This window comes from Ranitomeya imitator, chromosome 5, assembly GCF_032444005.1.
Source record: "Ranitomeya imitator isolate aRanImi1 chromosome 5, aRanImi1.pri, whole genome shotgun sequence".
Taxonomy (NCBI): domain Eukaryota; kingdom Metazoa; phylum Chordata; class Amphibia; order Anura; family Dendrobatidae; genus Ranitomeya; species Ranitomeya imitator.
The window spans coordinates 439639509-439664645 of NC_091286.1; the positions used below are offsets into that span (position 1 = coordinate 439639509).

At 41.4% G+C, this 25137-nt stretch overlaps 1 protein-coding gene across 2 annotated transcripts in view; it reads right to left on the reverse strand.

Moving 5' to 3' along the window:
* Positions 1–314: 314 nt before the first annotated feature.
* LOC138638122 (probable cation-transporting ATPase 13A4) overlaps positions 315–25137 on the reverse strand; it is a 492614-nt gene continuing 467791 nt past the window's right edge. Inside the window, exons 27-30 of one of the 2 annotated variants that reach the window (XM_069727145.1) lie at positions 17596–17768; positions 15504–15592; positions 2339–2419; positions 315–1149 (exon numbers count right to left, since the gene is read on the reverse strand). In XM_069727145.1, coding sequence (XP_069583246.1) covers positions 901–1149; positions 2339–2419; positions 15504–15592; positions 17596–17768 — 592 coding nt within the window. In that variant the 3' untranslated portion in view covers positions 315–900. The remainder of the gene's footprint in view (positions 1150–2338; positions 2420–15503; positions 15593–17595; positions 17769–25137) is intronic. The other variant, XM_069727146.1, reaches the window with a different exon arrangement.

Sequence of the window (25137 nt, forward strand, 5' to 3'; positions counted from 1 at the left end):
CGCGCTTAGTAACCCGATGTTTACCCTGGTTACCATCGTTAAAGTAAAAAAAAACCACTACATACTTACCTTCCGTGTCTGTCCCCGGCGCTCTGCTTCTCTGGTCTGGCTGTGAGCACAGCGGCCGGAAAGCAGAGCGGTGACGTCACCGCTCTGCTTTCCGGCTGCCCGGCGCTCACAGCCAGACCAGAGAAGCAGAGCGCCGGGGACAGACAGCGATAGGTAAGTATGTAGTGGTTGTTTTTTTTACTTTAACGATGGTAACCAGGGTAAACATCGGGTTACTAAGCGCGGCCCTGCGCTTAGTAACCCGATGTTTACCCTGGTTACCAGCGAAGACATCGCTGAATCGGCATCACACACGCCGATTCAGCGATGTCAGCGGGAGATCCAGCGACGAAACAAAGTTCTGGACTTTCTTCCCCGACCAACGACATCGCAGCAGGGGCCTGATCGCTGCTGCGTGTCACACTGGACGATATCGCTAGCCAGGACGCTGCAACATCACGGATCGCTAGTGATATCGTCTAGTGTGAAGGTACCTTTAGTCCTACTAAACATTTATGAAGAAATTGACAGCTAAGTGTTACCAATTACCGATGTGTTCTTTCATTGTCTGACACCGTCCAATCAGAGCTTACAATATCAAACTTTCCCTTTTGACAATGGGAATGGTATCTCCTAGTTGTCAATGAATCCATTAATTTCTAAAAGGAAATATAAGAAGGATGGCACAAACCAGTGTTCGAAAAAAAAAGATGCTTCAAACTGGTATTTGGTAAAACAGCCATAGCGGGAGAGCCAACAAGTCTTTTCTAACCCTCTTTGTATATGTGCAAAGAGTTCCATCTGCAGACAGATTTTTGGCATTGCTTCTGCTCTGTGCAGTGTAGCCATTGATTATGGTCGATGCTCAGTTCCATTGTAAAGAGTTTGCTCCGTTTCGGCAACAAACATTGGGTTGTCATATATACATTTCTGTACGTCATTTCCAAGTTCTGATTGGTTAGAGTAGTAAGTTTGGCTTATTGGGGGCCACATTGGGTCATCACACAGAGCTCTTTCTAACACTCTATATTGACTCCTTGATCGGTAGTTAAAACATGATTTTATCATTAGCCACAGTCTTCGGTTTTCGATAAATCCTTCCTGTAAGATAGTGAAATATATTATTGTTACTGCTTGACTAGCAATCCATAGATAGTCTCTATATGTGCACAGATATGTAAAAATACATTTATCCCTGTGTGTGTTTGACAAGGCTGCAACTATCTAAATACAGATTTATCCAATTCCTAGTAAGGAAGTAGCAATCCAACTTCAGTTTGCCCCCCCTAGTGGTAATGTTGTGGTGCACATACTTAACAACTGTGTGCACTTTATAATGTGAACAATCTTTGTATCATAGATAGTTGAGAACCGTGTCCCAAAATAGTATTGCATTTTTCTATTTGGCTCAGGTTATACATTTTGAAAAAATATAATGAAAATGACTCTCCCTATTGACTGCTGTCAATTTAAGGTACAAGTTTCAGTTTTTAACATTTTCCGTGGACATTGTTCATTTTAATGAAATTTGAATAAATACTTATTTTATTTATTGGATGGATGTGCTGTTTTCCCTCTCTTTCTCCCATGTGTTGCTTCACCGGCTGAATCTAGCACCCACTTGTCACAAGTTTCCCAGCTATCCACACAACCAGAAAACATGGTGAACTCTCTCTTGCTCCTACAATTTTCTTTCAAATGGTCCAAAACTTTTAATGAACCCCAATGGTAAATATTATGTTCAGCCAAAAATACATATATTTAAGTAAAACAAATGCCCCAAAGGAATCCATATCATTTAGGCAAAGGTTTCTGTATTTATTATAGCAATAAAAATAAATCAATCTCAAATGTGGACATGTATCCTTTAAGAACTATCTTTTTTTCCTTATAACCAGGCTATTTATTGGGCCATTATACTATGTGGAGGGCTACCTTAGGGTCATCATACTATGTGGAGGACTAGTTGTGGGGCCATCAGACTATGTAGAGAGCAATTGGATTATTTATGGGGTCATCATAATGTTGAGGACTCTTTATGGGGCCATTATACTGTGTGAATGGCTATGGGGGGCCAGCATACTGTGTGGGGATTGTTTTTATGTGGGAACACTAAGTGGGCTTCAATAGTGGGGTCCAATTAAGACTTTTGCTATAGGGCCTCATGATTTCTAATAATGTCTATGACAATATGTGTCCATTTAAAACCAACAGCAATAATAGCAATAAGAATAACAGAGATAATATCATAGTTGCACTGTGCTAAAATAAATAAAATAAGAAGTATTACCTCAACTAGATATGAAACCACAAACAGAGCAGCCACCATTATTATTGTATTCCACCTCCAGTAATATGGTGTGCAGACAAGCTGAGCAGGAAAATAAACAAGACTGATATTATATGTTTCATTTTTCTAGCAACTAACACAATTGCCACTTATGTCATTTGCTGGCCTAATTAGGGTCCAACAATAGGATTAGAGAGCAGTAAAGAACAAAATAATATTTAGTCAGTAGAAGTTGGATAGACAACACAAAGCACAATAGCCTCTGTACAGTAACATAAGTTGATCTTAACCTAATGACAAGAAACCACTGGAGCAATAGGCAGAGGAGGGCATGACTTTGGGAAGGATGGATCTTTAACTCCTGCAGTTTTTGTGTGTATAGCAGTGTAGATTTTAAGGAAGAGTGATGTTGCTTTAAGACTGAAGGATATGTTTGTGCCTGGCGTGTCACTGTGAGGAGGGTGAGGCTTATATAGGTGAGGTAACTGTCTCTCTGTGAGGAGAGTAGGGGCTGGTCTCTGTGAGGAGGGTAGGGGTTTATATAAAGGAGGTAAATTTGTCTTTCTACCTCTTTCACCAGATGAAATTTAGAAGACATAACCCGACCTCCCGCCCTGTTATAATCACGGTCCTAAAACGTTTTAATTATTACTTGTATAATGAGGAATGCTTTATTGTATTTTTTGTTTTGAATTTGCTATTGTTTATCTTTTACCAGGTCCAATTTTATTATGATTATAATGAGTTAACATAGGCATTAACCTTCTAAACCCAAGGGGGGGGCAATCCTTCAGCAATGTTTCCCTAGAGGTTTCCTCCACAGGGTTTTTTTCCTCTCCTGAGCACTGTACAATGACTGTTTGTGAGTCAGAGGTTTGCCAAGTTTAGTTCCCTTAATACTTTTGCAGGGACTCTTAGTTTATAAGCGTACAAAAGTGATTTATAAAAAAGTGTCAAATGTGACTTGGAATTTGTAACCCATCACAGCTTTGCAGTTTAGGAGACAGGTAGAAGTTGCGGACAAGTTAAGGTGGACTTATTTTAACTAATAGGGGAGGTAAAAACCTAATGGTGGTAAACAGGCTCAGCTTAGGTGGCCAGCCTCAAGGACTATGTAATGGTAACGTCAATCAGGGGCGGGCACAGTGGTTAAGCACAGGAGTGAGGATAATAGGGTCATTGATGCCCTGAAAGCTTACTGGCTATGCTTGAATGGCAAGCCAGTATGTGCCACCACTTTTATGGCTGTCTGTCCTGGTGCTGGGAGTATCACAGTACTTGTAAATGCCAATGTACTAGCACTTCACTTGACTCCTACTGTGGTTGTTTTAATTTAATCCTGTGATTTAAATAAAGCTGTGGCTATTTTGACAACCAAAATAATGTGCTTTGTGTATTTATTCTAGTGCCTAGGTTTACTGTAGTTATGGTTGTTTTAAGATGGAGCGGGGATCCGTCCCATATTCAAAAGTCATGTGTGTGTAATATATATATATATATATATATATATATATATATATATATATAGGTAAAAAAGGAACAGCACAGCCTTTAAACTTATCTGTGGGTGCAAAGCCTTCAGGGAGCCCATCCACCGGCTATCCTCAGTCCATAGATTCAAACAAAAACAGGCAGCACTCCATAATCTTGAATGTCTTGTGCAGTTTATTCAGACCCACATGTCTTAATCACGACGTTTTGGCTCAGACTGAGCCTTTCTCAAGCAGTGAGTGAACCATTTGTGTGCATATAAATACATTCTAAGCCATAACCAGCCTTAATTAGCCATTATTGGACAGTACATGTGCTTTTTCATAAAAAAAATATACCAGTTAATATCATAAAGTGCTACAGTGCATACCTTCTGTGCTAGTGTTGCAGTGCAAACTATTCATTCCCTTATGGAGCTGCTTACCGGCAATGGAGGACATCTACATACATCTCGGCGTTCTCTATGCGCAACTGCGCATGTCCGCTACATCACAACTCTGTGCTAGACCGCGGACCAATCAGCGCCAACGGCGCCTGCGCAGTAGCGCCATGTATCGCCATACTGGTAGTGGCATCTCATACAGGGAGGTCAATTCCTCACTTGGGTAACAGCGCCTGCGCATACAGCGCTGCTCAGCATTTAACGCCACCCTTCATTTGCCAGCACAAATTCCAACTTATGCGGGACCATACTAAATTTAAAGCTGTAATCCTCACAAACTTCACCAGGCATAACATTGCCTCTATTGATTCGTGCCCTATGGACATTCTGACGCATAAACTCGCCCTGACACTACGGGCTCAACCATATATTAGCTGATGTCCGCAGGCCATACAGTCACATGCCTAGCATTGAGTCAACCCTCTCAGGTCAGCCCATCCCAGGCTTAGACTGTAACAGCGATAGCATTGACGTCCCGGCATACACACTATACCGAAGTTAGAGGTAGTAAATCACTGCTATATAGTATTTTAACTGCTTTATTTATTAATCCGTGGTCCAACACAGTATGGGACAAAGAATAATAACAATCTTCAATTGCAAATATTTAGCTATATGTCCTCCATGTCCGCAAGTATCTCTCCACTGGTCTTCTGCGACCCTAAGGGCATCAGACGAAATCTGAAATTAGAAAAATACAGTTACGTGAATTTTCACAGTATTCTCTAAACTTAAAAGCAAAAAGTCACATTACTGACTCCTTGGAACTCTAAACAATACAAAACAGAGATCATACACCTTTACTAAATAATTATATGCATTTTAAAATCAGCGTTAAGACCTCCCGGTCTCAAGGTCTTAAGTTCATAAATCCACATAATTTCCTTTTTCTTGAGTATCAGCTCCCTGTCACCACCTCTTCTCTGTATCGGAACAGCATCTATGATTTTGCATCTAAGGTCCTTTTCAGTATGCTTACAGTCAGCAAAATGTTTTGAAACAGGAAGATCCAATCTGTTCTTTCTTATACTGAATCTATGCTGGTTCATTCTTGTTTTAAACTCACACGTTGTTTCTCCAACGTACCAGAGGTTACATGGACAAATGAGCACATATATAACGTAGTCTGAGCTACATGTGAGGAATTGGTTGATATTATATACCTTTCCCGTTTTCGGATGTACAAACGTGGGTCCCTTAAGCATATATGTGCAATTAACGCAGTTCAAACAGGGAAAACATCCTTTTCTTTTACTCCCTGTAAAGTATCTCTGTGTATCTTTTCTTTTGGAACCGATATCCGATTGTATAACCATGTCTTTTATATTCTTATTCCTCTTGTAGGAGTATAATGGTGGTATTTTAAATTCAGGTATTTTTGGCAAACATCTCCCTAGCATGGTCCAATGTTTATTTATAATATTAGCCACTTCCCTACTTTCCTCAGTATATGTAGAAACAAAGGGGACTCTATTCTGGATTTTCTTACGTCTACCACATGGTTCTCCACGTATTAACTGCAATCTCTCTTTTTCCATAACCCTATTTTTTGTTATTTCTAATAGTCTCTTAGGGTAGCCTCTATTTAAGAATTTCTTAATTAGCTGATCTATTGTTTTATCAGCTATATCTTCTTCCTTCACTATACGCCTGACTCTGAGTAGTTGGCTAGCGGGGATTGATCTTTTCATTGAGCAAGGGTGTTGACTATCATATAGGTGCAAATTGTTCCTATCTGTGTTTTTCACATATAATGTCGTAATGAGTTGGTCGTTTTTTTGCTCAACCAATACATCTAGGAATTGAATTTCAGTCCAAGATTTTACTACCGTAAATTTAATTGTCTGGTCAACAGTGTTGAGATAAGCATGAAATTCATCCAACTCTCTCTCTGTACCTGTCCACAGGAGGAAGACATCATCTATGTATCTCCACCACTCCAGCACATGCCGGAAGTGGTGGGACACATAGATAAGGCCCTCCTCCAGGGTTTCCATAACCAGGTTAGCGTATGAGGGGGCCATATTGGCCCCCATAGCCATTCCCTGTTTTTGCATGTAAAACGCGTCTCCAAACATAAAATAGTTGCGTCTCAGTATTATCTCCAACATCCCCAGCAAAAAGGTCTTACCTTCAGGTGTATATTGCCCAACATCCAACATTTTATCAATAGCTTTTAACCCTCTTTCATGGTTTATGGAGGTATAGAGTGATACCACATCAAATGATGCAAGTAACACTCTATTACTCAACTGTATGGATTCTATTTTATTAAGGAAGTCTGTCGTGTCTTTTATATATGATTTGCATTTTTTTGTTATAGGGTTCAGTATTTTATCTAAGAATATACCCATTTTATTAAAGACAGATCCTACCCCTGAAACTATAGGTCACCCCGGAGGGTCGACCAAAGTTTTGTGTATTTTTGGTGTAATGTATAGCACCGGAGTGCGTGGGTTGTCTTCCCATAGGTAGTTGTATAATTCTTGATCTATAATGCATGCTTGCAATGCTCCATCTAGCCATTTTTTTATTTCTTCCTGTATACTAGTAATGTTCGGACGTCTAAACTCATCAATACCTTTTTCTTTAAGTAGCTCTATATTACTATGGAAGAAATGGAAGCATTGCAGGAGCTTGTCCATGACGATGACATCATTATTAAACCCGCTGATAAAGGGGGTGCGGTCGTCGTCATGGACAGGCAAGCCTATGTTAGAGAAGTTATGAGACAGTTGAGCGATGTACATGTATATGATAAATTAGAGAGGGATCCTAAATTCAGTATACAGGAAGAAATAAAAAAATGGCTAGATGGCGCATTGCAAGCATGCATTATAGATCAAGAATTATACAACTACCTATGGGAAGACAACCCACGCACTCCGGTGCTATACATTACACCAAAAATACACAAAACTTTGGTCGACCCTCCGGGACGACCTATAGTTTCAGGGGTAGGATCTGTCTTTAATAAAATGGGTATATTCTTAGATAAAATACTGAACCCTATAACAAAAAAATGCAAATCATATATAAAAGACACGACAGACTTCTTTAATAAAATAGAATCCATACAGTTGAGTAATAGAGTGTTACTTGCATCATTTGATGTGGTATCACTCTATACCTCCATAAACCATGAAAGAGGGTTAAAAGCTATTGATAAAATGTTGGATGTTGGGCAATATACACCTGAAGGTAAGACCTTTTTGCTGGGGATGTTGGAGATAATACTGAGACGCAACTATTTTATGTTTGGAGACGCGTTTTACATGCAAAAACAGGGAACGGCTATGGGGGCCAATATGGCCCCCTCATACGCTAACCTGGTTATGGAAACCCTGGAGGAGGGCCTTATCTATGTGTCCCACCACTTCCGGCATGTGCTGGAGTGGTGAAGATACATAGATGATGTCTTCCTCCTGTGGACAGGTACAGAGAGAGAGTTGGATGAATTTCATGCTTATCTCAACACTGTTGACCAGACAATTAAATTTACGGTAGTAAAATCTTGGACTGAAATTCAATTCCTAGATGTATTGGTTGAGCAAAAAAACGACCAACTCATTACGACATTATATGTGAAAAACACAGATAGGAACAATTTGCTCCTATATGATAGTCAACACCCTTGCTCAATGAAAAGATCAATCCCCGCTAGCCAACTACTCAGAGTCAGGCGTATAGTGAAGGAAGAAGATATAGCTGATAAAACAATAGATCAGCTAATTAAGAAATTCTTAAATAGAGGCTACCCTAAGAGACTATTAGAAATAACAAAAAATAGGGTTATGGAAAAAGAGAGATTGCAGTTAATACGTGGAGAACCATGTGGTAGACGTAAGAAAATCCAGAATAGAGTCCCCTTTGTTTCTACATATACTGAGGAAAGTAGGGAAGTGGCTAATATTATAAATAAACATTGGACCATGCTAGGGAGATGTTTGCCAAAAATACCTGAATTTAAAATGCCACCATTATACTCCTACAAGAGGAATAAGAATATAAAAGACATGGTTATACAATCGGATATCGGTTCCAAAAGAAAAGATACACAGAGATACTTTACAGGGAGTAAAAGAAAAGGATGTTTTCCCTGTTTGAACTGCGTTAATTGCACATATATGCTTAAGGGACCCACGTTTGTACATCCGAAAACGGGAAAGGTATATAATATCAACCAATTCCTCACATGTAGCTCAGACTACGTTATATATGTGCTCATTTGTCCATGTAACCTCTGGTACGTTGGAGAAACAACGTGTGAGTTTAAAACAAGAATGAACCAGCATAGATTCAGTATAAGAAAGAACAGATTGGATCTTCCTGTTTCAAAACATTTTGCTGACTGTAAGCATACTGAAAAGGACCTTAGATGCAAAATCATAGATGCTGTTCCGATACAGAGAAGAGGTGGTGACAGGGAGCTGATACTCAAGAAAAAGGAACTTATGTGGATTTATGAACTTAAGACCTTGAGACCGGGAGGTCTTAACGCTGATTTTAAAATGCATATAATTATTTAGTAAAGGTGTATGATCTCTGTTTTGTATTGTTTAGAGTTCCAAGGAGTCAGTAATGTGACTTTTTGCTTTTAAGTTTAGAGAATACTGTGAAAATTCACGTAACTGTATTTTTCTAATTTTAGATTTCGTCTGATGCCCTTAGGGTCGCAGAAGACCAGTGGAGAGATACTTGCGGACATGGAGGACATATAGCTAAATATTTGCAATTGAAGATTGTTATTATTCTTTGTCCCATACTGTGTTGGACCACGGATTAATAAATAAAGCAGTTAAAATACTATATAGCAGTGATTTACTACCTCTAACTTCGGTATAGTGTGTATGCCAGGACGTCAACGCTATCGCTGTTACAGTCTAAGCCTGGGATGGGCTGACCTGAGAGGGTTGACTCAATGCTAGGCATGTGACTGTATGACCTGCGGACATCAGCTAATATATGGTTGAGCCCGTAGTGTCAGGGCGAGTTTATGCGTCAGAATGTCCATAGGGCACGAATCAATAGAGGCAATGTTATGCCTGGTGAAGTTTGTGAGGATTACAGCTTTAAGTTTAGTATGGTCCCGCATAAGTTGGAATTTGTGCTGGCAAATGAAGGGTGGCGTTAAATGCTGAGCAGCGCTGTATGCGCAGGCGCTGATACCCAAGTGAGAAATTGACCTCCCTGTATGAGATGCCACTACCAGTATGGCGATACATGGCGCTACTGCGCAGGCGCCGTTGGCGCTGATTGGTCCGCGGTCTAGCACAGAGTTGTGATGTAGCGGACTTGCGCAGTTGCGCATAGAGAACGCCGAGATGTATGTAGATGTCCTCCATTGCCGGTAAGCAGCTCCATAAGGGAATGAATATATAGTTTGCACTGCAACACTAGCACAGAAGGTATGCACTGTAGCACTTTATGATATTAACTGGTATATTTTTTTTATGAAAAAGCACATGTACTGTCCAATAATGGCTAATTAAGGCTGGTTATGTCTTAGAATGTATTTATATGCACACAAATGGTTTACTCACTGCTTGAGAAAGGCTCAGTCTGAGCCGAAACTTCGTGATTAAGAAATGTGGGTCTGAATAAACTGCACAAGACATTCAAGATTATGGAGTGCTGCCTGTTTTTGTTTGAATATATATATATATATATATATATATATATATATATATATATATATATATATATATATATATCATACTAAAACATATGTATATACAGTTAGGTCCATATATTTTTGGACAGAGACAACATTTTTCTAATTTTGGTTATAGACATTGCCACAATTATTATTATTATTATTATTTATTTATTTATATAGCACCATTGATTCCATGGTGCTGTACATGAGAAGGGGTTACATACAAGTTACAAATATCACATACAGTAAACAAACTAACAATGACGGACTGATACAGAGGGGCGAGGACCCTGCCCTTGCGGGCTTACATTCTACAGGATTATGGGGAAGGAGACAGTAGGTTGAGGGTTGCAGGAGCTCCGGTGTTGGTGAGGCGGTAGCTCCGGTGTTGGTGAGGCGGTAGCTCCGGTGTTGGTGAGGCGGTAGCTCCGGTGTTGGTGAGGCAGTAGCTTCGTTGGTGGTGAGGCAGCAGCGGTGTCAGTGCAGGCTGTAGGCTTTCCTGAAGAGATGAGTTTTCAGGTTCCGTCTGAAGGATCCGACTGTGGTTGATAGTCGGACGTATTGGGGCAGAGAGTTCCAGAGGATGGGGATATTCGGGAGAAGTCTTGGAGGCGATTGGATGAGGAGCGAATAAGTGTGGAGGAGAGAAGGAGGTCTTGGGAGGACCGGAGGTCACGTGAGGGAAGATATCGAGAGATTAGTTCAGAGATATATGGAGGAGACAGGTTGTGGATGGCTTTGTAGGTCAGTATTAGCAATTTGAACTGGATACGCTGAGGGAATGGGAGCCAGTGAAGAGATTTGCAGAGGGGGGAAGCGGAGGAGTAGCGAGGAGAGAGATGGATTAGTCGGGCAGCAGAGTTAAGGATGGACTGGAGAGGTGCAAGGGTGTTAGCAGGGAGGCCACAGAAAAGGATGTTGCAGTAGTCAAGGCGGGAAATGATGAGGGCGTGCACAAGCATTTTAGTAGATTGGGGGTTGAGGAAAGGACGGATCCTGGAGATATTTTTGAGCTGGAGGCGACAGGAGGTGGAAAGAGCTTGGATGTGTGGTTTGAAGGACAGGGCAGAGTCGAAGGTTACTCCGAGGCAGCGGACTTCGGGTACAGGGGAAAGCATGATGTCATTGACTGCGATAGATAGGTCAAGTAAGGAAGATTTGTGGGATGGAGGAAAGATGATGAGTTCAGATTTGTCCACATTGAGTTTGAGGAAGCGAGAGGAGAAGAAGGAGGATATGGCTGATAGGCACTCTGGGATTCTGGACAGCAGAGCGGTGACGTCTGGGCCAGAGAGGTAGATCTGAGTGTCGTCAGCATAGAGGTGGTACTGGAATCCATGGGACTTTATGAGTTGTCCCAAGCCAAGTGTATAGATTGAGAAGAGTAGGGGTCCTAGAACAGAGCCTTGGGGGACTCCAACAGAGAGAGGGTGGGATGAGGAGGTAGTATGGGAGTGGGAGACGCTGAATGTGCGGTTGGAAAGGTACGAGGCGATCCAGGATAGGGCGAGGTCTTTGATGCCAAAGGAGGAGAGGATCTGTAGTAGGAGACAGTGGTCAACTGTGTCGAAAGCAGAGGACAGGTCTAGAAGGAGGAGTACAGAGTATTGTCCAGTAGCTTTGGCGGTAAGTAGGTCGTTAGTGATTTTGGTCAGGGCAGTCTCAGTTGAGTGATGGGGGCGGAAACCAGATTGTAGATTGTCGTACAACAAGTTAGATGAGAGGTGGGAGGAGAGTTCAGCATGGACGTGCTGCTCCAGGAGTTTGGAAGCAAATGGGAGCAGCGATATTGGGCGATAGCTGGACATAGCAGTTGGATCGAGGGTTGGCTTTTTAAGGATAGGCGTGATTGTGGCATGTTTAAACGCAGAGGGGAAGGTGCCAGAAGTTAGTGATAGGTTGAAGAGGTGGGTTAGGGATGGGATAAGTGTGGTGGTGAGGTTGGGGAGGAGGTGGGATGGGATGGGGTTGAGCGCACAGGTGGTGAGGTGGGATTTGGAGAGGAGACAATTAAGTCCCCCTTCAGTGATGTTGGATAGGGAGGTTATGGGGTTTGGGCATTGGTCTGGTATACAAAGGGGTTGTGGTGGTTGAACAATAAAGTCTTGCCTTGTCTGGTCGATCTTATTTTTAAAGTGTGTGGCAAAGTCCTCAGCAGAGATGAGGGAGGTTGGAGGGGGCAGTGGGGGGCGGAGGAGGGAGTTAAATGTTTTGAATAACTGTTTGGGGTTGTGGGATAGGGAAGATACGAGGGTTGTGAAGTAGGCCTGTTTAGCAGAGGTGAGTGCAGATTTAAAAGCGAGTGTTGCTTGTTTGAATACAGTGAAGTCGTCTTGCGAGTGTGTTCTCTTCCAACGCTGCTCCGCAAACCTGGACACTTGCCTTAGCTTTTTGGTGGTGTTATTATGCCAAGGTTGTCTATTGATACGTCGCGCTCTGAATTTTAAACAAAACAATTCAGATGCAGTTGAAGTTCAGACTTTCAGCTTTCATTTGAGGGCATCCACATTAAAACTGGATGAAGGGTTTAGGAGTTTCAGCTCTTTAACATGTACCACCCTGTTTTTAAAGGGGCCAAAAGTAATTGGACAGATTCAATAATTTTAAATAAAATGTTCATTTTTAGTACTTGGTTGAAAACCCTTTTTTGGCAATGACTGCCTGAAGTCTTGAACTCATGGACATCACCAGACGCTGTGTTTCCTCCTTTTTGATGCTCTTTTTGGTGTTTCTTGTTCTATTCCATCTTGTACTTGGTGCGTTCCGCCAGTCCTAACACTGTGTTTCCTCCTTTTTGATGCTCTGCCATGCCTTCACTGCGGTGGTTTTCAGTTGCTGTTTGTTTGTGGGCCTTTCTGTCTGAAGTTTAGTCTTTAACAAGTGAAATGCATGCTCAATTGGGTTGAGATCAGGTGACTGACTTGGCCATTCAATAATATTCCACTTCTTTGCTTTAATAAACTCCTGGGTTGCTTTGGCATTATGTTTTGGGTCATTGGTCGTCGTTTCATACCACAGATGGACCATCAGTTTGGCTGCATTTGGCTGGATCTGAGCACACAGTATGGCTCTGAATACCTCATAATTCATTTGGCTGCTTCTGTCCTGTGTCACATCATCAATAAACACTAGTGACCCAGTGCCACTGGCAGCCATGCATGCCCAAGCCATCACACTGCCTCCGCCGTGTATTACAGATGATGTGGTATGCATTGGATCATGAGCTGTACCACGACTTCGCCATACTTTTCTCTTTCCATCATTCTGGTAGAGGTTGAGCTTGGTTTCATCTGTCCAAAGAATGTTCTTCCATAACTGTGCTGGCTTTTTTAGATGTTTTTTAGCAAAGTGCAGTCTAGCCTTTTTATTCTTGATACTTATGAGTGGCTTGCACCGTGCAATGAACCCTCTGTATTTACTTTCATGCAGTCTTAACTTTACGGTGGATTTGGATATTGATACGCCTTCCTCCTGGAGAGTGTTGTTCTCTTGGTTGGCTGTTGTGCAGGGGTTTCTCTTCACCATGGAGATTATTCTGCGATCATCCACCACTGTTGTCTTCCGTGGGCACCCAGGTCTTTTTGCATTGATGAGTTTACCAGTGCTTTCTTTCTTTCTTTCTCAGGATGTACCAAACTGTAGATTTTGCCACTCCTAATATTATAGCAATTTCTTGGATGGGTTTTTTCTGTTTTCTCAGCTTAGGGAAGGCTTGTTTAACCTGCATGGAGAGCTCCTTTAACCGCATGTTTACTTCACAGCAAAACCTTCCAAATGCAAGCACCACACCTCAAATCAACTCCAGGCCTTTTATATGCTTAATTGAGAATGACATAACGAAGGGATTGCCCACACCTGTCCATGAAATAGCATTGGAGTCAATTGTCCAATTACTTTTGGTTCTTTTAAAAACAGGGTGGCACATGTTAAGGAGCTGAAACTCCTAAACCCTTCATCCAATTTTAATGTGGATACCCTCAAATGAAAGCTGAAAGTCTGATCTTCAACTGCATCTGAGTTGTTTGGTTTAAAATTCATTGTGGTAATGTCTATAACCAAAATTAGAAAAATGTTGTCTCTGTCCAAATATATATGGACCTAACTGTATGTATATATTTGAAAATATAGCAACAGATCTACGGAACAAATGGTGATTCATTTTTCAAAAAATAGATACCATGGACAGTCTAAGCTACTCTATTTACCAGATCCCAGAGCTTGCCCTGGCCTTCACACTTAAGCCCCTGTACAGGGACTTAAGGTACCTTCACACTGAACAACTTAACAACAATATCGCTAGCAATCTGTGACGTTGCAGCGTCCTGGATAGCGATATCGTTGTGTTTGACACGCAGCAGCGATCTGGATCCTGCTGTGACATCGTTGGTCAGAGCAGAAAGGCCAGAACTTTATTTCGTCGCTGGATCTCCTGCAGACATCGCTGAATCGGCGTGTGTGACGCCGATTCAGCGATGTCTTCACTGGTAACCAGGGTAAACATCGGGTTACTAAGCGCAGGGCCGCGCTTAGTAACCCGATGTTTACCCTCTGGTTACCAGTGTAAATGTAAAAAAAAAAAAACACTACATACTTACATTCCGGTGTCTGTTGCGTCCCCCGGCGTTCTGCTTCCCTGAAATGACTGTGAGCGCCGACCGGCTGTAAAGCAGAGCACAGCGGTGACGTCACCGCTCTGCTTTACGGCTGGCGCTTACACAGTGCAGGGAAGCAGAATGTCGGGGGATGCGACAGACACCGGAATGTAAGTATGTAGTGTTTGTTTTTTTACATTTACACTGGTAACCAGGGTAAACATCGGGTTACTAAGCGCGGCCCTGCGCTTAGTAACCCGATGTTTACCCTGGTTACCCGGGGACTTCGTCATCGTTGGTCGCTGGAGAGCTGTCTGTGTGACAGCTCTCCAGCGACCACACAACGACGAAACAGCGACGCTGCAGCGATCGGCATCGTTGTCTAGATCGCTGCAGCGTCGCTAAATGTGACGGTACCTTAACAGGGAGCTGGACTTACACAGGGGCTTCAAGGTTGAGGACACAGAGCCAGCTGCTGGTTGATGATGCATGCTGGCAGAAAGCATAGTTTGGTAGCCAGGTAAGCACCAGGACGTACATGTAGGGACAAAATCATAAGGCAAGAGAATAGTCAGTAAACAAGGCAAGGTCAGGAACAGGAATATCCATTGGAAATACAAGTAAAGCACATAGGCATTATACAAATTCAGGAGCTCAAATCAGCCTATTCAACATAGCAGAGAGCAAACACTGACAGAAGTTAACTCTTGAACTTTTTTAAACTACCAGCCTGGGTGGAACTACAAATCCCAGAAGATACCGAACTAAAGTTGTTGCCCACGTTGTCCACAATGTGAGCACAGTGCCGCCCGGTGACAGAAGAAGAGACAGGAAGTTCAGGCACCAATACCGATGCCACACCAGTGTTTAAAATGTCCATCATTTAGAAGGTAATGGACAGCCAAGAAAAAATCTCTAGTATGACACAAATAGGCACATTATACTCTATATAATATGCTCAAATTTAAAAGTAGTTCTCACCTGCATATTTTGATATACAGATTCAATATTTGCAAAATAGACAAATAAATAGGCAGTCAGTTGTGCAATCATTATTATGGTAAACACATCTACAAAGGAAATATAAAACATTGAAATGTTAGAATGGAGATTAGTACTTTAGATTTCAATCTAGAACAACTGTGGTATTGTTGATCTGTAAAATAAGAAGATATAATGTACCTCCTGCTTAGAATATTGTAACAAAATATCAATAGATATAAAAAGGATTACATGGGAGCCGTTACTCAATATGTAAAAATAGCAAACAAAATCTAATACCTACAATACAGTACTATATTGTGCTTAAGTAAATACCATTATGGATTAACTAAATAACTTCTAATAACTCCAATCATAAAGTAATCTGTTATCAGCCATTTCTAAATTTAAATAATCCTACTAATATATGATTAATTTGGAAGAAAATACATATTGGATGCCAGGTGAGCATAAATTTCTCTTTCAGTTGGGGAGGTTGATGGGCTCTTGTACACATGCATGTGTTTCCCCAAAAATAAGACCCACCTCGAAAATAAGCCCTAGTATGATTTTATAGCATATTTGGAGTTTGTCTGAAACATAAGACCTGTTCAAAATATAAGCCCTAGTTACAGTCAGGGCAGGCATAAGAGGGAGTGCAAACAGGAAAATTGCCAAAGGTCCTCACTCTTTTAGGATGGCCCAGCATTTATATTCTGAGGTTAAAACTACTTAAGGACCATCATATCACCAAAGGTCTTTTACCTGCAGGAGTCTAGAGGAATTGAAGTGGAGACAGGCTGACAATAGGGGCTAGTGTTAGGTGGGGAATTGGGAAATTGCCCAAGGTCTTGACTCTCTTAATGGCCCTCAGCATTTCTATTCCGAGGTGTAAGGTACCGTTACACTAAACGACTTACCAACGATCACAACCAGTGATACAACCTGGCCGTGATCTTTGGTAAGTCGTTGTGTGGTCCCTGGGGAGCTGTCACACAGACAGCTCTCTCCAGCGACCAACGATCAGGGGAAAGACTTCGGCATCGTTGAAACTGTCTTCAAAGATGCCGAAGTCCCCGGGTAACCAGGGTAAACATCGGGTTACTAAGCGCAGGGCCGCGCTTAGTAACCCGATATTTACCCTGGTTACCATTGTAAAAGTTAAAAAAAAAAAAACCAGTACATACTCACATTCCGATGTCTGTCACGTCCCCCGCCGTCAGCTTCCCGCACTGACTATGTCAGCGCCGTCCGTAAAGCAGAGCACAGCGGTGATGTCACCGTTGTGCTCTGCTTTACGGCCGACGCTGACAGTCATCGCTGGCGTCACACACACCAATCCAGCGATGACAGCGGGTGATCAGCGACCAAAAAAATGTCCTGATCATTCCCCAGCGACCAACGATCTCAGAGCAGGGGCCTGATCGTTAGTCGCTGTCACACATAACAAGATCATTAGCGGGAACGTTGCTACGTCACAAAAAGTGACGTTGCAATGATATCGTTAACGAAATCGTTATGTGTGAAGGTACCTTAAGACTACTTAAGCATCTTTGGTGACATCAGGGTCATGTGACCATGATGTCACCAAATGTCTTTTAACTCCAAGAGTCTAGAGGAACTGAACAGGAGACAGGCTGGTATGTATGTGCAGTGTGTGCATAAACATTTGTATGTTCAGCGTGTGTGTATATACATGTGTATGTGCAGTGTGTGTGTGTATATACATGTGTATCTGCAGTGTGAGTATATAAATGTGTATGTGCAGCGTGTGTGAATATACATGTGAATGCGCAGTGTGTGTATATACATGTGTATGTGCAATGTGAGTAAATACATGTGTATGTACAGTGTGTGTGATGATGATTATACTGTGTGTGAATAAATATAGATTTTTTTGTTCAAGAAAAAATGTGGATGTTGGTCATGGAAATAAATAAGACATTCCCTGAAAATAAATCCTAGCCCATCTTTAAGAGCAAAAATAATCTAAGACCCTGTCTTAATTATGGGAAAACGCAGTATGACAATGAATTATCCAGTGCACAAATATTACACAATAATTGATTTAATTGTCACATTTTATACTTACAGTTAGTGTAGATTGGCTTTCTGAAAGGTTTTCCTTTACAAAATACGAATTCTACAATAATGAGATTCATCCCACTTATGAACCACATAGTGGTCGTTAAAAAGTTTTGACTAACCAAGATAGCCTCATCTACAGTATTGTTCAGTGCACTGTGATTCGAAGCAAGACATCCACTGCAAAAGAGAATGGATTTCAAAATAGGTAAAATAATTTATATATATATATATATATATATATATATATATATATATATATACATATATATATATATATATACATATGTATGTATATATATATATACATATATATATATATGTATATATATATATATATCTATGTGTATATATATATATATATATATATATATATATATATACCACAGTGCAAAAGTTTTAGGCAGGTGTGAAACAATGCTGTATAGTAGAACCTCTAAAAAATTTAAAGTTTTAATACTGTGCGTTCATCAATTAACAAAATGCAAAGTGAATTAACAAAACAGAAATTTAAATCAAATCAATGTCTTGTGCAACCGCCCTTTCCCTTCCAGACAGCATCAAATCATCAATTCTTCTAGGTTTACTTTCACTGAATTATTGAAGGAACGCGGCAGAGAGGTTTTTCTAGATATCTTGGTGAATTAACCAGAGATCTTTTGTCAACTCAGGATTGAGCAAATCCTTCTGTCTCTTCATGTAATAAATACCAACTTCATGATTTTGAGATCAGAGCTCTGTGAGGGTCATATAATCACTTTGAGAATTCCTTGTTCTTATTTACTCTAAAGATTGTTCTTAATGACACCTGCCTAAAATTTTTCCACAGAAAAGTTTACAAATAAAATATGAATAACTAGTTTGGACACACCTCTTCATGCAATGGTTTTCCTTATTCTTGTTGTAATGTGCATGTTGTATATTCAGACTGAAAACAGTAAACCACAAAGGAAAACCAAGAATTACCTTTGCTGTGGCAGATAAGTTAATCAGAGTTCGCAGCCTCAGAAAATACAAATTAACAGCACTACAGATACAGGCCATCATAAATGATGCACAGACATCAAGTAGCAAACACTTAACATCAACTGTCCTGAGGAGACTGCGAGAACAAGGCTTTTATGGTCAAATTGCTGCAAAGAAACCATTACTGAGGACCACAAAGAAGAAGAGACAAGCCACACCAAAACTAGACATTAGACACTGGAAATTTGTACTGTAGTATGAGGAGTCAAAATTTGAGATTTTTTATACCAACTGCTTTGTCTTTGTGAGATGTAGAAAAGATGAGCAGATGGTTTCTACATCTATGGGGCCCACTGTGAAGCCTTCAGTCTGTATCTACAATGTGCACATTTCAATTAAGAACACAGAAAACCACTGGATGAGCAGGTGTGTCCAAACTTTTGACAAGTGCAGTAAATAATTTTATTAAAGGGAACCTGTCACCCCGTTTTTTGAGATTGAGCTATAAATACTGTTAAATAGGGCCTGCGCTGTGTGTTCCTATAGTGTATGTAGTGTACCCCGATTCCCCATGTATGCTGAGAAATAACTTACCAAAGTCGCCGTTTTCGCCTGTCAATCAGGCTGGTCAGGTCGGGAGGGCGTGGTGACATCGGTGGTTCTTCCTCAGCTTTACGTTGGTGGCGTAGTGGCGTAGTGGTGAAGACACAGCGCGCGATCTGCGCTGTAATCCCTTGCATCGGTGGGGGCGGCCATCTTCCTGGGGCCGCGCGTGCGCAGATCGAGTGCTCTGCTGCACGGGGCTTCAGGAAAATGGCCGCGGGATGCCGCGCGTGCGCATTAGAGATCGCGGCGGCCATTTTCCCAAAGCCGAGATGCAAACTCGGCTTTGGGAAAATGGCCGCCGCGATCTCTAATGCGCACGCGCGGCATCCCGCGGCCATTTTCCTGAAGCCCCGTGCAGCAGAGCACTCGATCTGCGCACGCGCGGCCCCAGGAAGATGGCCGCCCCCACCGATGCAAGGGATTACAGCGCAGATCGCGCGCTGTGTCTTCACCACTACGCCAATACACCACCAACGTAAAGCTGAGGAAGAAACAGCGCTGTGAACACGCCCTCCCGACCTGACCAGCCTGATTGACAGGCGAAAACGGCGACTTTGGTAAGTTATTTCTCAGCATACATGGGGAATCGGGGTACACTACATACACTATAGGAACACACAGCGCAGGCCCTATTTAACAGTATTTATAGCTCAATCTCAAAAAACGGGGGTGACAGGTTCCCTTTAACAATGCATGCTAGCTAAATTATATAAGTACGGTAACTTCACTGCACACTCCAAAATGATGCAACTAAAAGAATCTTTATTTTATAATTCCAAAGGGTTTTTGAAAATGAATTCAGTATTGGTCGATGTTTCGACTCTCCTGAATCTTTGTCACGATGTTGCATTTTTGGAATTGGAGAAACTTGGGGTTGAATATGGTTGCTCTAATGTGAAGAGAGAGGCACTGTGCAGTGTTGGGAGACTCACAACATTTTATCTAGTCACTTATGTAACTGAATTATTTTTCATTCACCCTGTGTTATTACGAATTAAAGATCCATTTATTTGCACAATTTTGGGAGTGTGCCATGAACTTACTTATATGTGTCATGGGACCCATTCTGATCAGCTTGCACCCCCATCCCATTGACAGAGTGCACCCCAAATAATTCTTACTTGCTAGTAGGGTTGAGCGAAACGGGTCGAACATTTTCAAAAGTCGCCGACTTTTGGCTAAGTCGGGGTTTCATGAAACCCGATCCGACCCCTGTGCGGGGTCGGCCATGCGGTACGCGACTTTCGCGCCAAAGTCGCGTTTCAATGACGCGAAAAGCGCCATTTCTCAGCCAATGAAGGTAAACGCAGAGTGTGGGCAGCGTGATGACATAGGTCCTGGTCCCCACCATCTTAGAGAAGGGCATTGCAGTGATTGGCTTGCTGTCTGCGACGTCACAGGGGCTATAAAGAGGCGTTCCCGCCGACCGCCATCTTACTGCTGCTGATCTGAGCTTAGGGAGAGGTTGCTGCCGCTTTGTCAGAAGCAGGGATAGCGTTAGGCAGGGTCCATTAACCACAAAACCGCTTGTGCTGCAGCGATTTGCACTGTCCAACACCACCCTCGGTGTGCAGGGACAGTGGAAGTTTTTTTTTTTTTTTTTTTCCCCTCAGCGCTGTAGCTCATTGGGCTGCCCTAGAAGGCTCCCTGATAGCTGCATTGCTGTGTGTACGCCGCTGTGCAAACCAACTGCTTTTTTCAAAGCACAAATCCTCTTGTTCCTTCCTTTCTGCACAGCTATCTTTTTTGTTTGTCCACACTTTTTATTTCATTTGTGCATCAGTCCACTCCTTATTGCTGCCTGCCATACCTGGCTGAGATTACTGCAGGCAGGGAGATAGTAGCTGCCTGCCATACCTGGCTGAGATTACTGCAGGCAGGGAGATAGTAATTGTAGGACATTCCCTGTTTTTTTTTTTTTTTTTTTTTTGGTGGGAGATTAAGATTGGCAATTTGGCATTTCTGCTAGAGTGCCATCCCTGTGTGTGCCATCTCTCTCACATAGTGGGCCATAGAAAGCCTTTTCATTTTTCTGTATTTTTTTTTGTGGGGTGTATAAATTCTCCCTGATAAAAATACAGTGGGAGATTAATATTGGCCTTTGGGCTTGTGTGCCAGTCCTGAGTGTGCCATCTCTCTCACAAATAGTGGGCCATAGAAAGCCTATTTTTTTTTTTTTTTGGTTTTATAAATTCTCCCTGAAAAAAAGGGAGATTAATATTGGCCTCTGGGCTTGTGTGCCAGTCCTGAGCGTGCCATCTGTGCCAGCCCTGAGCGTGCCATCTCTCTCACAAATAGTGGGCCATAGAAAGCCTATTTAATTTTTTTTTTTGTTTTATAAATTTTCCCTGAAAAAAGGGAGATTAATATTGGCCTCTGGGCTTGTGTGCCAGTTGTGAGCGTGCCATCTGTGCCAGTCCTGAGCGTGCCATCTCTCTCACAAATAGTGGGCCATAGAAAGCCTATTTAAATATTTTTTTGGTTTTATAAATTCTCCCAGAAAAAAAGGGAGATTAATATTGGCCTCTGGGCTTGTGTGCCAGTCCTGAGCGTGCCATCTGTGCCAGCCAGCCCTGAGCGTGCCATCTCTCTCACAAATAGTGGGCCATAGAAAGCCTATTTAATTTTTTTTTTTGTTTTATCAATTTTCCCTGAAAAAAGGGAGATTAATATTGGCCTCTGGGCTTGTGTGCCAGTTGTGAGCGTGCCATCTGTGCCAGTCCTGAGCGTGCCATCTCTCTCACAAATAGTGGGCCATAGAAAGCCTATTTAAATATTTTTTTGGTTTTATAAATTCTCCCAGAAAAAAAGGGAGATTAATATTGGCCTCTGGGCTTGTGTGCCAGTCCTGAGCGTGCCATCTGTGCCAGCCAGCCCTGAGCGTGCCATCTCTCTCACAAATAGTGGGCCATAGAAAGCCTATTTAATTTTTTTTTTTGTTTTATCAATTTTCCCTGAAAAAAGGGAGATTAATATTGGCCTCTGGGCTTGTGTGCCAGTTGTGAGCGTGCCATCTGTGCCAGTCCTGAGCGTGCCATCTCTCTCACAAATAGTGGGCCATAGAAAGCCTATTTAAATATTTTTTTGGTTTTATAAATTCTCCCAGAAAAAAAGGGAGATTAATATTGGCCTCTGGGCTTCTGTGCCAGTCCTGAGCGTGCCATCTGTGCCAGTCCTGAGCGTCCCATCTCTCTCACAAATAGTGGGCCATAGAAAGCCTATTTTATTTTTTTTTTGGGTTTTAGAAATTCTCCCTGAAAAAAGGGAGATTAATATTGGCCTCTGGGCTTGTGTGCCAGTTGTGAGCGTGCCATCTGTGCCAGTCCTGAGCGTGCCATCTCTCTCACAAATAGTGGGCCATAGAAAGCCTATTTAAATATTTTTTTGGTTTTATAAATTCTCCCAGAAAAAAAGGGAGATTAATATTGGCCTCTGGGCTTCTGTGCCAGTCCTGAGCGTGCCATCTGTGCCAGTCCTGAGCGTCCCATCTCTCTCACAAATAGTGGGCCATAGAAAGCCTATTTTATTTTTTTTTTGGGTTTCAGAAATTCTCCCTGGAAAAAAAAAGGGAGATTAATATTGCCCTTTGGGCTTGTGTGCCAGTACTAAGCGTTCCATCTCTCTCTCTCTCTCAGTCAGTGGGCCATAGAACGCATATTTTTGGTTTTATTTGTTTTCTAAATTCTCCCTGAAAAAATCATTTTATTTTATTTGGTTTCTAAATTCTTCCTGATAAAATCATATTTTTTTTATTATTTTTATTTCTAAAGTCTCCCTGAAAAAAAAAAAAAAAAAACAACCAAAAAAACAGTGGGAGATTAATATTGGCCTTTCTGCTTGTGTGCCAGTCTTGACTCCTGGGTGTGCCATCTCTCTCTCTCTCTCTCTCTCTCTCTCTCCAATTGTGGTCCATAGAAAGCCTATATTTTTTTTCCTTGATTTGGGTTCTAAAATCTACCAGAGAAAATAACTACATCAATCATTGGTAGAAAAATATTGGCCTCTGGGTTTGTGTGCCACTCCTGACTCCTGTGTGCGTCATCTCTCAGTCAGTGGGCCATAGAACGCCTATTTTTGGTTTTATTTGTTTTCTAAATTCTCCCTGAAAAAATCATTTTATTTTATTTGGTTTCTAAATTCTTCCTGATAAAATCATATTTTTTTTATTATTTTTTTTTCTAAAGTCTCCCTGAAAAAAAAAAAAAAAAACAGTGGGAGATTAATATTGGCCTTTCTGCTTGTGTGCCAGTCTTGACTCCTGGGTGCGTCATCTCTCAGTCAGTGGGCCATAGAACGCCTATTTTTGGTTTTATTTGTTTTATAAATTCTCCCTGAAAAAATCATTTTATTTTATTTGGTTTCTAAATTCTTCCTGATAAAATCATATTTTTTTTATTATTTTTTTTTCTAAAGTCTCCCTGAAAAAAAAAAAAAAAAAACAACCAAAAAAAACAGTGGGAGATTAATATTGGCCTTTCTGCTTGTGTGCCAGTCTTGACTCCTGGGTGCGTCATCTCTCAGTCAGTGGGCCATAGAACGCCTATTTTTGGTTTTATTTGTTTTATAAATTCTCCCTGAAAAAATCATTTTATTTTATTTGGTTTCTAAATTCTTCCTGATAAAATCATATTTTTTTTATTATTTTTTTTTCTAAAGTCTCCCTGAAAAAAAAAAAAAAAAAAACAACCAAAAAAAACAGTGGGAGATTAATATTGGCCTTTCTGCTTGTGTGCCAGTCTTGACTCCTGGGTGTGCCATCTCTCTCTCTCTCTCTCTCTCTCTCTCTCTCTCTCTCTCTCTCTCCAATTGTGGTCCATAGAAAGCCTATATTTTTTTTCCTTGATTTGGGTTCTAAAATCTACCAGAGAAAATAACTACATCAATCATTGGTAGAAAAATATTGGCCTCTGGGTTTGTGTGCCACTCCTGACTCCTGTGTGCGTCATCTCTCAGTCAGTGGGCCATAGAACGCCTATTTTTGTTTTTATTTGTTTTATAAATTCTCCCTGAAAAAATCATTTTATTTTATTTGGTTTCTAAATTCTTCCTGATAAAATCATATTTTTTTTATTATTTTTTTTTCTAAAGTCTCCCTGAAAAAACAAAAAAAAAAAAAAAACAAAAAAAAAACAGTGGGAGATTAATATTGGCCTTTCTGCTTGTGTGCCAGTCTTGACTCCTGGGTGTGCCATCTCTCTCTCTCTCTCTCTCCAATTGTGGTCCATAGAAAGCCTACATTTTTTTTCCTTGATTTGGGTTCCAAAATCTACCAGAGAAAATAACTCCATCAATCATTGGTAGAAAAATATTGGCCTCTGGGCTTGTGTGCCACTCCTGATTCCTGTGTGCGTCATCTCTCACTCAGTGGCCCATAGAAAGCATATAGTTTGTTACATTTGTTTTCTAAATTCTCCCTGCAAAAATCTATTTTTTTTTTTTTGGGGGGTTTCTAAAGTGTTCCTGAAAAAAATAAAAATAAAAAAAAAATAATAGTGTGACATTAATATTAACATTTGTGCTTCAGTGACAGTCCTGCGTGTGGGGCATCTCTCTAATTTGCAGCCACCAAAAAAAGAGTGTGTAACATTGGGCCTGATTTTCGCTGTGGTCTCACCAACCTGTAAAGGGGTAGCTAAATCATACTGAAGTTATAGCTCACCGTGTAAGTTGTGTGACTGCAACAAATAACGTTAGTTTGGTTACGTTTTTAAAACAATGAGGAAGTCTAGTGGAAGAGGTCGTGGCCGGGGGCGTTCATTGTCAGCTGGTAATGAGGGTAGTGGTAGTGGTGGAGCATCAGGTGGTCGTGGGGGAAAAAATATTGCACCTAAGTCTGGAGCTGTGGAGCCAGGTTCGTCGTCCGGCTACACAAGGCCTCGAACGCTCCCTTTTCTGGGATTAGGAAAACCGCTTTTAAAGCCGGAGCAGCAAGAGCAAGTTTTGGCTTATCTTGCTGACTCAGCCTCTAGCTCTTTTG